This window comes from Rhamphochromis sp. 'chilingali' (genome assembly GCF_963969265.1).
Source record: "Rhamphochromis sp. 'chilingali' genome assembly, chromosome: 21".
Lineage (NCBI taxonomy): Eukaryota > Metazoa > Chordata > Actinopteri > Cichliformes > Cichlidae > Rhamphochromis > Rhamphochromis sp. 'chilingali'.
In genome coordinates this window covers 12609053-12622967 of record NC_137949.1, presented here as the reverse complement: position 1 = coordinate 12622967, position 13915 = coordinate 12609053, and the positions used below count along the sequence as shown (strand labels likewise).

General features: G+C 40.5%; 3 protein-coding genes across 7 annotated transcripts; all 3 read right to left on the bottom strand.

Moving 5' to 3' along the window:
* Nucleotides 1-1490: 1490 nt before the first annotated feature.
* Nucleotides 1491-3331, bottom strand: LOC308389092 (uncharacterized protein). Of its 3 annotated transcripts, none has more exons than XM_080870243.1 (5): nt 3091-3331; nt 2346-2436; nt 2134-2268; nt 1900-1977; nt 1491-1701 (listed from the first exon to the last, which is right to left on the bottom strand). In XM_080870243.1, exons 2-5 carry the CDS (start codon nt 2425-2427, stop codon nt 1625-1627), a joined length of 372 nt encoding a protein of 123 aa, XP_080726369.1. In that variant the 5' UTR covers nt 2428-2436; nt 3091-3331; the 3' UTR covers nt 1491-1624. The 3 variants fall into 3 exon arrangements, with proteins under 3 accessions (XP_080726369.1, XP_080726371.1, XP_080726370.1); XM_080870245.1 differs by lacking the exon at nt 3091-3331 and adding an exon at nt 2717-3083; XM_080870244.1 differs by lacking the exon at nt 3091-3331 and adding an exon at nt 2547-2705.
* Nucleotides 3332-3525: 194 nt separating this feature from the next.
* LOC308389912 (uncharacterized protein) lies at nt 3526-6905 on the bottom strand. Of its 2 annotated transcripts, none has more exons than XM_080871516.1 (7): nt 6779-6905; nt 5683-5825; nt 5403-5522; nt 5125-5158; nt 4990-5025; nt 4628-4733; nt 3526-4546 (listed from the first exon to the last, which is right to left on the bottom strand). In XM_080871516.1, exons 1-7 carry the CDS (start codon nt 6786-6788, stop codon nt 4450-4452), a joined length of 546 nt encoding a protein of 181 aa, XP_080727642.1. In that variant the 5' UTR covers nt 6789-6905; the 3' UTR covers nt 3526-4449. The 2 variants fall into 2 exon arrangements, with proteins under 2 accessions (XP_080727642.1, XP_080727643.1); XM_080871517.1 differs by having other exon boundaries at nt 5008-5025.
* Nucleotides 6906-8630: 1725 nt separating this feature from the next.
* On the bottom strand, nt 8631-12488 carry LOC308389898 (uncharacterized protein). 2 transcript variants are annotated; one of them, XM_080871496.1, is made up of 7 exons: nt 12438-12488; nt 11012-11151; nt 10757-10876; nt 10508-10541; nt 10369-10416; nt 9880-9979; nt 8631-9790 (listed from the first exon to the last, which is right to left on the bottom strand). In XM_080871496.1, the coding sequence occupies exons 1-7, from the start codon at nt 12475-12477 to the stop codon at nt 9715-9717; spliced, it is 558 nt and encodes a 185-aa protein (XP_080727622.1). In that variant the 5' UTR covers nt 12478-12488; the 3' UTR covers nt 8631-9714. The 2 variants fall into 2 exon arrangements, with proteins under 2 accessions (XP_080727622.1, XP_080727623.1); XM_080871497.1 differs by having other exon boundaries at nt 10381-10416.
* Nucleotides 12489-13915: the final 1427 nt, after the last annotated feature.

Here is a 13915-nt window from a genome sequence, read left to right as displayed (position 1 = left end):
GTTGACGAGCACAAGGCTGGAGATCATTATGTTATGCTCACTGAGTTAGAATAGCAGACTGGATGCATTAAAAGGAGGGTGATGCTTGAAATCGTTGTTCTTCCAATTAAACATGGTTACCTACAAGGAAACACGTGTAGCCATCATTGCATGCATCCTCCTGGCAACTGTGGTGGAATTTGTAGCAGAGCCGAATTGAGCTCCAAATGGCTCCAAAGATAAAATATATCCGTGTGCACGCTCCTACATGCTGCAGCTTAAGGGAAGTGGGCTGACGTTTAAGGTCCTGCGTACATTTCTGCAGACACACGTACGCTGCTGGGGGACTTCCATGATGCACCGAGCGTTTCACTTTCTCTGACCATGTGTTTATATAACACTCTGCATTTAATCATCAGTTATCTGGCTCTCTTCCACAGCATGTCTTTTGTCCTGTCTCCCTCCCTTCTGCAGGAGGATTCTTCCTGTTAGATTGGCAGTGGGAAGGAAAATCTTCCCAAAGCAGTGCTTGCGCATAGGGAGTGGTCAGATTGTTGGGGGTTTCCCTGAATTACTGTACAATATGCTGTATGATCTTTACCTTCCAATATTAAGGGCCTGGAGATGACTGTTCACAGCAAATTCTGGTCTTTGGAATAAACTCTCAGGGAGTTCAGATTAACTACATTTGAGTGTACATGCGTGACCATCGAATGAACTCTAGTGCAGAGTTAGAGTAACTCTTTTCCGGGAGTTGATTTTTCAACTCTTTATAGGAGTTAAAACTAAACTCTCACGGAGTGAAATTTCTACTACCATATAGAGTAAAATTTAACTCATAACTAGAGTTAAGTTTGATATTAACTCTTTTGTAGTGTTACTCATCAATTGAAAAAAGTTTTAGGTTTTTGGTGCAAATTACTACAAAAACACAATAGTGATTATTATGAATGTATGGATTTTATTTATCAAAAATAACATATTCAAATATGAATGCTGCATGGATTAACATACATTCTGTGTAACAGTACTGTAATAGCATAATATCCACCATTATTGGCAGCTAAACAGTTGAGGTCAGAAAGGCCTAACATTGGGCGAAAAAAAAAAAAAAAACAGAATTAAAGGAAAAAAATGACTACAGAATAAGCACTTCTTGTAATGCAGTGTTAACGTGAGGAAGACTCTGTAAAGTCTCCATCAAGCCAACAAATTAAGTAATGCAACTCTCTCACAGAACATAAAATTGTGAATCACACCCATATGACATTTGGGCATCAAAACATTTGAAATGTCTTACTTTCTCCCTTTCTAGGACCAGTATCTTCTTAAAAATGGTTTCATTTACCTGAAAAGCAGGACACTGATCATGGAAACACGTTTCATGGTTAACATGCATAACAAAAACAGAGAGAGAGCGAGAGAGAGAGAGCAAGTCTTATTACACACTACAGTTGCAGAGCAAACTACATGAAATACTATATTAAATTATTTTTCTCTAATCGGTTTTATCTTCGTGTTTAAGCTTTTTCAAGTAATGGCAACTAAAGAGTCAAGTATAAGTCAATTAAGTACTGTATCTACATTTCTTTCATGTATGCTGTCCAATAGAGGCTGAACCATTTGAAGTCCGGCATCACTTGTGTCACTGCTCTGACTGCTGGTGGTTGAGACAGACAATGTATCTGTTAGACTTGGAGAGGAGGGCTCTTCCACATGTTGCTTCAGGACAGTCAAATTTGAGGGTGACAAATAAAAATATTAGAATACAAGGTATATACAATCAAAAACACAACACAACAAAGATACCATTTATGCACACAGGGCCAGTAAATTGCACGGTTTGATTAAATTATACTTTCTCCCAGGAGAACAGATGGTTATTTTGTATTTTATTATGGTAATATACAATTTACATACCACAAGGTGTGAGTGTCACATAGTGTGTTAGGTCTGAGCAGTCACGCAGCTTCTTGGATGATTGTGTTTCCAGGATGTCTGAAATGCATGTGATAAATCCAACTTACTGTTGAGCCATGAAAACAGCATTTTGTGATTGTTACCACAGGATATTAGACAAATTAAAAATGTTTATTTAAGAGTAACTGTACAAATCAAATCCTTCAAAATCTATCAGAGCATATATTTACTTACCTTCAGCTGTATAGATGACAAAACACACCTCTTTGACTGCTGCAAGTTCAGGAAAGACATCCTCATCCACCTCTATACCCTGCTCATCCGTGACTTTCAGTGCTGCATTTTCTGGTATGAGAAACTTCTGCTGCACTGAAGTAAAATCATCACTTAGTTAATAACAACATTATCATTTCTTCTTTAATGACTTAGTACAAACCATAACTTACCTGCTCTCACAAAATCTGTGAAGCTGACTTCTTCCAATTTTGCATATTTCTTTGTCTCTCTGTGTTTTACTTTTATCAACATCTTGGCCACCTATGGAAAAAAATACCTTTACTACTATGAAACACAACACAAGAAGAAGAGGTTGTTTATGGTAACTCTATGTAAACTGTGTATAACTTAATCAACGAACACTGTCTTACATTGAGTTAGCCTGTCCACACTAAATATTGCTTAAAATCTATTTAGCTAGGCTGGTTTAGCAGACAATGTGACTGCATGTTTGCTGTGTCCTTGTCTTTACAGTTCTGGAGACAGGGTTGTGTGCATGTCTCAGTGTGCAGCAGGACTAACTAACTGATGTTAATGGTACCTCAACATCTCATCAGTGCAGGCTGCACCTCTCTTTGGTTAAATACGGCCATTACCATGAGTCTAAACAGAATATTACTGTAGTTAGCTAACGTTAAATTAAACGTTGGTGTTAAAATTAAGAAATAGAAATAAACGTTTTCATTGACAACGTGAAATGTGTATCTTAAAATACAGTAAGATAAGTAAGTTAGCTAACTTTTGACTAGCATTAGCCTAGCTGCTATCTCCAAATCAGCATAACATACAGAAAACACATGTAGTGCTAGTTAGTTAACTTTATATTTTACTTGTGCATCCATGTAACTGAATATATATATATAAATAACATCACTACACTCACAGAAAATTCCAAAGTAAATAAAGTATTTTTACCTCCTACATGTCGGAGTCCAAGAAAGAAACACAGATAGGCGCTGTAACGGTCGACAGACAAACAACACCAGCAATGTGTTGAATTAGACTCCTTAGCACCCAGTGAATGAACACCTAAATATTACACCGCTTTAGAGTACTCCCCAACACTGACTGTAGTATAAGGTGAAAAATAAACTCCCGGAATGTAACTCTTGCGCACTTTTATGCCTAACTCCAGAATATTTAACTCCAGTGATTTGCTGTGTTGTTGTGATTTTCACTAAATAAATAAAATAAAATTGAACCAAATTTTCCCTCTCATCTGAAAAGCTTCTGTCCCTGAAAGATGTGGAAAAAAGAAAGAAGTTGCACCCACAACACACGATAAAGACAAAATCATGATCACAAACAGAAGATTTTATTGATTTTAAACAAAAGGAAATCACACTGCGATACAGCTGGGTTAAATATATATTTCATCTACAAAGCAAACCAGCTTAAAATTGACCCTCACTAGTGAGGAGTCTCTTCTTACAAACTTTTCCACGGAGGCCCTGAGAGGTCAAACGCACTGCAACTTTGGAAAACAAGGAAGTGAGACAATAATGTGACGGAGCAGCTGTGGAAGTGACAAACGGAGAGCAAACAGCTAATAGCACACATGTATCTACAATCTCACATCAATTATGTGATGATTGTGTTTCTACTTGTGGATGTTTCTCCAAGTTCCAGTGGATTTGATCTCTCTGGGCCATCGTAAATTTCACATTAAAACCCGAATAAAAGCCCTTCATCAAACCGTCTGCATGCATAGTTTAAAAGTGAAGAAAAGCCATGTCTTCAGCTGCTCCCATTGGGATCCAAGTGCATCTACAGATAAAGTGCTGCAACTTTAAATTTGTCAGGGTTTTCTTGTAAACTGCTGCAGGCTCCTTCTTTCTAGTACCTGCAGCAGGCGGAGGTCAGTCTAAAGAGGCACACAGCATTCACTCAATCCACTGATTTTAAAGCTTAAGTTGCTGATTTGTTTCTCATAAAAATTTAAATCCTCTAATAAATTATGACATACTCTTACTTGGTAACCCTGTAGTAGCAGAATAGCCCATGAAGTCATGAAAGTAGCCTTTGTCAGGGCCATTACAGCTCTGATCTACTGACCCGGTGGACACATTTTTACACATTAATGCACTAAAACAATGACTTTATTATTCAAGCGTATTTATTATACTGGGGGTCCTGAGTGGAAACTCTGCTGTGTTTCTGTAACTGCCTGACAAAAACACAGAAAAACAAAGATATATAACGGACGAATATCATTAATAAAATACTGCAGAGGCATCAACACAAAGTTTGAATCCAGCATGTGCAGAGAAACTTTTACACGCTGCTCTCCGGATTTCCCGTCTCCACATCAGCTGGTATTCGGACTTTCCTCTGCAGTGCGGAGTCTTGCATCACGGGCGCACCATTGTTTCTTCAGTGACAAGAGAATAACTATTTAAAACACGTCAGGTAACTGTGATGCATTTATATGCTGACACAATTAAAAGAATACCTTCTAGAGCGCACGAGGCACACCATGAGGCCTGCCAGCAGTAGGACTGTCAGGATAACCATGACAGCAATCATGAAAGGAGGGATTACAGTCAAGCAGGACTCCCCTAGTACCAAATCACAAAAACAGTTTCCTCAAACCACTATTTCCTTTTTAGGAATTCTAGTTCTGTGATGCATGACTTTTGTTGTGCTGTAAGAATGAAAGTGAAAGACAGCTGTCTGTGGTTTTGCAGCTGCAGCAATTTTACTCCAAGTAACAGAAGATGCGTGTGGTTGAAAATTTCCAGCATCTTAATCACCAATTCCTTTTAACTTTGATCTAAAAATCATACGTTATGCAGATTAAGACTTTTGTCCCACCTTTTCCATCAAACAGACCTTTTGCAGGGCAGGTAGCTGTGAAAGAAAGAGAGAAAAGTCATAAAAAGCTCAAATGATATGAAAAGGAGAAGAAAATATTCAGAACATTGCTCATGTGGGAGGACGGTGACTAACTTGTGCAATTGGCTGTGTAATCTCGAACCGTCCCCTGTGGAAAATAAACAGACAATTAGATGTCTCAGTTTATCTGAGAATTTAACTGAGAGTTTATCAGTTTACTATGTGGTTGCGATACTTCTGAGCATGTTTATCAGATTTCCTCAGCGAGCGAACCCACTCCTAAACTAAGCCTCTGCGCCCTTACTGTTCTTCGAAAACACTTTGCCCACAAACCATGCAAGCACAGAAACTTCACCCTCACATCTTAGATTGTCTTTTATGCTCTAATATACCTCTAAGACGACATGTCCTTCATAGACAACGTTTGGGTAGCAGCTTGAGGTGACGAGAGTGTCGCAGCTGCTACTTATCACCTGCTTCGCGTGGTCCAGGTGGTTTGCGAGGACACTTTTCTGAAGTCAGAAAATAAAAAGAAATTTTAAAAAACAGTTCATCACACAACAAAATCACATGTTCTTACAGATATATTTGAATAAAGCTTGACCTTAAATGTATGATAATAGTGTTAACCACATCTTAAAATGGGAAGCTGCTCTGAGTCGTCCTACTCACGTCTGCAGTGATCCAGGAGAACTCGAGCTTGGATCTGTTTGCATCCATGAAATCAACAAACTTCTGGATGTTGTATTTGGCTGTGCCACCACCGTGGGACACATTGCACATCAAGTCCTGTATGCTGGAGAGCTGAAGTCTACCTGTGGACAAAAATGTGCTTTTATTGGTATTTAATCTTTATATTTATGGTAAACACAAACAAGCTAATAAGACTCAAAACCGCCATTAATGTCTTTATGCTTGTATGAAAAACAGACATTGTCCTAATCCGTGCATACAGCTGTACTGGAGTGACGAGCTCAGGTATACTGATATACCAAACTTGAAAAATAAACACACTCTGCAGATTAGAGGTAAGATAAAGCTTAAAAGCGGTGTTTTGGGTTCTTTAAGTATAGGAAAAGCTCTCATGTGACAGTCTTTGTGCCGCCTTCTTTTTTCTTCTCCAATAACTGTTAAAGTTTCAGTCGGGGCATTTTTGATACATTCTCACTTCCCTTGAAGAAATACGGGATTGTCTGGACAGGTTTCATATTAGGTCTGACAGCTGGTGATTCTAGACCAATAATCACTCACTCAGATCTGAGTGGAGCCTACAGTAATTAGTCACAGCAATCAACTCCACTGACTTCATTACACACTGTAGCAGACGTCTCCTCGGCCTCTGACTTGATTATCGATCAGGTAAACAGGAAGGAACACCACTAACGCTCACACCGCTCAAGTTCAAACAGTGAGAGCGATGCTTATCTTTGTGCCTGACTTCTGTCATGACACATGCTTGGTCAGCTTTAAATGAGCTGCAACGTCACATTTATAGCATAAATGTGCCACTTTGCTTTCTTCTTTTTCAACAAAAAAAAGTGAAGCAAAGACCCAAAAACAAAGCAACAGTGAAGCTGGGAGTGAAGGTGAGCTTTAAGTGCTTGAAGGAAAACTGAACTCATTCTAACATGAAAAACAAATAAAAGGCACAAATAAAACGATGAATGCAAAATACTCAGGAAACACATTTTAAATGAGTGCAGAAACAACGCAATGCAGCAGACTCACTCAGGTTATTCACACTGAAAGTCTTTTGTTCTTTACTCACTTGAAAGCATCGCTGCCGGTGTCTCACAGTCTTCACAGTCCTTCTGTCTTGAAACGAACTGCAGATTTCTTTTGAAAGCTCCACACAGAGACCACACCTTTAATTCATCGCAGGGCCCCGCATCTTGCCCTTCACTCCTCCACCTACTTCCTCCAACTCTTTGGGGGAAGACCGAGGTGTTTCTCAGCCACAGGTTACAAATCATAACACATCAGAAAAAGGATTTTGCAGGGAGTCATGTAGCAAAATTCAGCCGCCAAAACAATAAAAAGAAATGAGAAAAAAATAGGAAGAAAGTTTTTGGGTAGCTTAAAAAATGAAGGATGAGCAGTGCTCCTTTCTTCAAAGTCACGCTCCAACCTCCGGTTTGTGGAGAAGTTCATAATGAACCAAAGCACACCTCAAAGACCAAAAATGACTTTAAAGTCATCTCACATCAGCCACGCAGAGAGAATCAAGAAGTCCTTTGGAGAAAAATAATCATAAACCACATGGTTTATGCTATACACACACTGTTGTGATTCGGTTGACCTTTGACCCAAACACAAGGAAAGAGGAAACCAAAGAAACAGACTCAGAGCCAAAATTATGGTTTCAGATTTTAAATATAAACATTTTGCAATGTCATTCTGCAAATAATAAAAAACAGAAGTGTTTATTGCAACACTTTAGATTTCAGGAATGTTTCAGTTGAAGCGTTGCAATAAAGTAAGTGCACGAATACGAGCCGAGTGAGAAAAAAAAATCCCCTTCAGCATGACTAGACAGGGCTGGAAACCATCTAACCCACGATACGGTTACTTAACTTGACCTCATTCTTCTTCTTTATTTTCTTTGTTTTTATTAACCACTACATATATCTATAACATTTTTTTAACATCTATCCACCTCGAGCTGTTTCATTATATGGCTATGAGGATTAAAACCACTTTGATTACAGCAGCTGACAGACTGTTTTGGTTTGGTTTGTTCTGAGACTGCAAATTCTTTGCTCCAGGAAATCTCTAAATTCTTCTTCCACCGCAATGCACACCAGTCACGTAAGGTCACACGGTTGTGGCCTAGTTACCTCAACGTGAGGATGACTGTATACTATGGCATGCTCTGCCAGACGGCTTCATCCCTATTGGCTGACACTACTCACACCACATCCATGCGTGTTCTGTATACTTGTAATGTTACATAAGCTGCTGTCTGACCTGCAGTAACCTCACAGAAAGGGAAACACGGTGACATCACCATGTTATGGAGTAGCATGTGTGAAAGTCAATGTTTTGGGTCAAACAGTTTGTGTCTGTGGCTGAATATAAGCTAAAGATACATACTGTATATAAACAAGCAACGAGTTTGGAGTGTCGCTGCAGGTTCATGTGCAGGGAAACTCCCACCAGTGATTTTTCTTGCAGTGAATTAGAAAAGCCCCTCTGCCCTCTTCCTTCCTGTTATGTACACACACAGTAAATGCTGTTGGAGTTACACGGCCACCCGCAGCACCAGCATGCATTCTGGATTTTATAACTACATTTTTAAATTTTACATCAGCAAAAAAAATGAAGAACGTTTAAGGACTCCTCTGTAGCTTCATCAAAAAGCCCCCACCCCAGAACAAGACTCGTGACTGTCATTGCTTAAATGTGCAGAGGCATCGTGTTCTGAAGTGGCAGCAGCACAAACATGACCAATCATTTCCTTGTGCATGTGTCAACCCACCTGCTCAGCTTCAATTGGCTCAGAACATATCACCAGATAGAAGACCCAAAAAAAGCCCCTGTAGGAAAAACAGGAAGAAAGAAAAAACAAACTAAAACCAAGCATGAGCTGCAAAAAACACAATGAGCTCATGAGTCTGAGCAGAAGCTTTTAATGAGTGAAAAAGAAACAGTAATACAACAGATAGAGAAACAAATGTTTGATTGACAGCTTAAAATATACACTTCATAAGGACAGCGTAAAGAGGACACATGACGAGTAGTTTAAGATCGCAATGTTCATCTTTATAAGTTATATAATAATAAAAATAATATATTTATATATAAATAATATAGTTTCATATTATAAAATATCAGTAGCATATAGATAGTAAGTCATCTATATTCATCTTTATATTACTATATGTTATATATACTATGTGCTGTAATGCTATAGGACACTGAAAGTGCACGCCCTGGTGCTGCATTATGAGTCTCTGAGCTTCCACAGCTGGTTTACACGGGGGGGGGGGGGGGGGGGGGGTTGTATTAATGTATTAATGCTTTTTGGCTCCTCAAAGTGCACTCGCTGGTGCAGCAAAGAGTCTGAGAGCTTCCACAGCCCAGAGAACTTTTCACCTGTGCACCAATCCCTCACAGCTAACCGGCAAGTGGAATAAAATCAACAACGAGATCGAGGCCGTAGCCAGATACAGTTACAGTAACACTAATCAGTGAGCTGGGGTTCAGCTTTGGCAAGTATAATGCAAAACAGGAGGGTTCGAATCCACTAAACAGCTACCCTGAGGTACCCCTGAGCAAGGTATCGTCCCTACACGCTGCTCCCCGGGCGCCCAGTGGCTGCCCACTGCTTCAGAGATGAATTATTATTATTATTATTATTATTATTATTATTATTATTATCATCATTAAGTAATGCTTAAAATAAAAGGTCACACATGACTTAGAGTTTAGCACCTCAAGTCTCCAGCATCCAGTCACATAAGTGTCATTCTGTCACTCATTACCACCACTGTGCTGTCATTAACTGTGCCAAAGTACGAACAAAGAGAAACTGAAGATGAGTCCAGAGGAAGTGTCCACACTCCCACTGCATCTACACTTACTGTGTAGATGCAGTGGGAAACTACAGAAAGCATCCACTCACAGGTGGGGATTAACCTTTTCATGCACACTCTACTTCAAAGTGAAAAAAGGGGAAAGATCATCGTTTCAGATCTGTTCTTTCTACACAATTTCTGGCTTTGCTGCTTCTTTCTTCCCGACGATGTAAAGTCCTCTGGTTTGCCCACAGCGGCATCTCCTGCCAATGAAAACAGAGCAGCAGTTATGAACACGCCAGATGAGGACACAGCATGTCATTGTATGATTTATATACGGGGAGAAGATTACCTGAGATTTTCATTTCTGCAGCACAGGATGATGCATGCAAGCGCTATCACTATCACTATGACAATGACAATGACAGGGATGATCCAGTGATGAGAGTTCCCTGAGAAGGAAAACAGATTTAATAATATTTAATATTGCATTAAAGGCCAAATAAATTATTCACAGCTAATAAAAACAGTCACGTTCTCAGAGTTTATTACCTCTCTTAAATAGCCTGAATGGGACGTCACACAGCATGCAACACTGTTATTTAAAGATGATGTCATAAATAAATAGAGCGGGTAAAAAGTACTAGTGTAACAAAGTTTGATCTCTCCACTGTAACTGGTGTTACAGATATGTGTTATCTAATAATGAGGCCCTTTCCTGTATTTGTTCATCACGTGTGAAAACATGCAGACGCTGCCAAACATTCCTGTGATTTAATCACGTTTCATTTCAGTTTCGTCTCTTTTAGTGACACACAGACACAGTGACATAAATACTGACTGTTTTTTTCACCTTGGTCTCCGGGCAAAGCTACGGGAGGGCAGACGGCTGCAAAAGAACACGAGAAATTCATATTTTACTTCAAAATTGATGAAAACAAAAACCAGACACAATGTGAGGACGGGGCAGCGATACTCACTGGTGCAGTTGGCCGTGTAGTCGAGAGGTTTCCCCTACGGAAAACAAAAAGAGACAGTTATTAGGATGAAGTACTGCTGACAGGATTGTTTTCCCTGCATATTTATTTTGTGATTAGCAGATTTGCAGAGTAAACTCAACCTCTCTTGAGCAAACAGCACTATTCACACTACAACACGTCCGATAACACAGGCAAGTTTTTTCCCTCCAGTGTGGAATAAAGTTTTTTCTCATATTTGGAGGGTTGTACCTTGGAGTTGACGTGTCCTTCACAGAAAAGGTTTTCGATGCAAGCTCTGACAGTGAGAGCGTTGAAGCTGCGACTTATCACCACAGCAATTTGATCGAGGTGGTTGGCGAGGACGTATTTCTAAAGTCAGCAAATGAAAACAAATAAAAATGATCAGCCTGTCATGCGACAAAATCCCGAATAAATACAAATTACATGGAACCCTTTAAAGTTTATGATATATATAAGAGAACATTTATGTGAGAGGTCACTCACGGAGATGTTAAACCACGAGAACTCAGGCTTCTGCACATCCTTGTCAGAAAACTCGGTCTGGAGGGCGTACGTGGTCGTGCCACCATCATGGGAGACGGTGCACTTCACTGGCTGCCCGCTCAAAGCCTGCACGAACACACCTAGGAACAGAAAGATGAGGTTTCTTTATTCTGACCAATTACAGTGAGCTTTATAAATAAATGCAAACGTTATTAAGCATGTTGTACATTTAAATATAACCGTCGAGGCAAAGAGTGTGCTCAGGTGAGACAGTTACATGCAACTGATTTATATCAAATAAAGAAACACTATGCAGGGCGCATGTTTTTGCATAATCCATACAACAGTGTACTGAGTGCAGTTTGCATAAAGTTTGGAAGTTTATATTTGTGGTCTGAGGCCAGAGTTATTGTTATGAAGCTGTTTTTTTTAGCTGATGCCAAAGACGAGCTCTCTGCTGAGCTTAAATAACAACAATTAACAGATTAACTACATCCTGTGGAGATGAATGACCCATTTTTAAACCTGAGTGAATCAGTTTTAGTTTACTTTTAGCTTTGGTCAGCTTACAGTGTGTTAGTCATTCTGATCCTTGTGAGTCCCTTCTTTGTGTATTTGTCAGGCGTGTTAACATTTGTAAACATTGTCTCGTGTGGGAGGAGGGGCAGCTGATAAAAATGCTACGCAGTCGCATAAAAAAAGGTCACTTGGTCACTATAGCAGTAATAACTCAGAGTGTTTGGGGAAACCTGCACTCTGTACAAAGCTCAATTTCTTTAAAATCTTTTTTTTTTTAAATCACTGACAAAGTCAAATATCCGGATGTTCAAGTTTTGGAACAGAAAGGTGGGCCCGCAGGGGAGTGTCATGTCTAGGAAATGATGTAATATGGCCTGATCTTGTGACTCGTCTGGCTCGTGACTCGTGTTGGTTTTCTGTTGTCAAACAAGCACACACACACACATACACACGTGAGTGAGTGAGTGAGTGAGTGAGTGTGTGTGTAGACCTTTAAACCAACCTGAACCAAACTGTAAAAATCTGAACGAAACCTCCTCTGCTACACTAAACTAAACTTCCTCTAAAGAAAAACAGATAATCGTCAGTTTAGGACGCGGCGATGAATCCAGCCACAGACACGTGGAAATAACTGCAGTGCAGATTACACAACAGGAAACATGTTAGTGTTACCTTCCCGAGGTTGTCAGTAAAACAAGATCGGATCACTGCTCGAGTAAATTTAAGTAAAGACAGTGAAAGCTGTCGAAGGCTGACTGGATACCGAGTGACGCAATCTCACCCTCGGCGTGCTCCTCTCACAATCACACGGACATTCACCACATAAAAATACTTTCCCCTTCGTCATAAAGAGCACACACGCTCTGCTTCCAGGAAGCTTTTTTAAAAGTTCTTTAACAAAACTCACTCAGCAGCAGCGCAGCGCTCAGCCTCCACCCTCCAGCCATCGCTCTGGTGACTAAATGCTCAACTTCCTGAGCTCCTGTCTTTGTTCTCACACGGTCTTCTCTACCAAAACTCCCCCTCAAAAAAACGCTCAATGCCACGCCTTCAAAATAAAATGTGCTGAGAGTTATATGATTTAAAACACATGAAAGGGAAGACTCACTGCAAACTAACACATACTGATCTCTGATCAGCTTCATCCTCTACTCAGATGGGGATGCACTCATTCACAGCTCAAAGGGAGTCACTGAAAGGTTAGACGAGCATAAAAATGATGTGAATCACATGGAAACACATTCACTTAAATCTTTTAATAAGTTCTGCTGAAGGTCGACTCAACGAGCCCAAGGCCTGTTACCTTTAGTGATCATGATTGATTAGATCTTTGCCAGCATAATAAGGATTGTTTGGCAGCTCTCACTGGAACCACTGATACTCAGACCAATGAGTATTGGTCAATGTGTGGAGTCATCGGTCTTCCACACTGGAGAGTTTCACATGATCATGGATTGCGAGGGTCGCGACCATAAAAAGCACCTGCTTCAAAAATGTGCAGCAGCCCACATGGACGAGCCAAATGCAGTCTCAGGAAGAGTTTTAAAGATTGAGCTCTTTGGCATCAATGACGCGTGGTATGTTTGGACGAGTTAAGATTCGGTTTTCAAAGCTAAGAACACTGGTGCTGGCACACTACACAAAGTGGACGCAATAAAGAAAGAGGAGCAGGACTACCTTCGAGGGGCGATCGTGGCTCAAGAGTTGGGAGTTCGCCTTGTAATCGCAAGGTTGCCGGTTCGAGCCCCGGCTTGGACAGTCTCGGTCGTTGTGTCCTTGGGCAAGACACTTCACCCGTTGCCTACTGGTGGTGGTCAGAGGGCCCGGTGGCGCCAGTGTCCGGCAGCCTCGCCTCTGTCAGTGCGCCCCAGGGTGGCTGTGGCTACAATGTAGCTTGCCATCACCAGTGTGTGAATGTGTGTGTGAATGGGTGGATGACTGGATATGTAAAGCGCTTTGGGGTCCTTAGGGACTAGTAAAGCGCTATATAAATACAGGCCATTTACCATTTACCTTCAAATTGTCTGAGACAGTTGAAACTTGGACATGATGGGGTTTTCCAACAGGACACATTAAACCTGGTTTTGGAATAAATAAAAAAGGCTAACGCTAAAGCCACGACCTTATTTAAAATCTGAAGTCGGGTCCGTGCCAGGAAACTAACCAATTTTAATTTAGACTCCACCTTTTCTGCGGAGACTAGTGGTTAAATATCCAACCAGAATTATGCCAGAAGCACCAGTTTAGCTCACCGGGATGAGCAGGCCTTTGTTGCATGTCTTCCCCTCACCCTCCCTCCACTTTCCTGTCAGACTTCACTGTTACTATCTAATAAACGAGAAAAAAGCCCCCCCCCCCCAAAAAAGCACTTTGCCAGAAGCATGT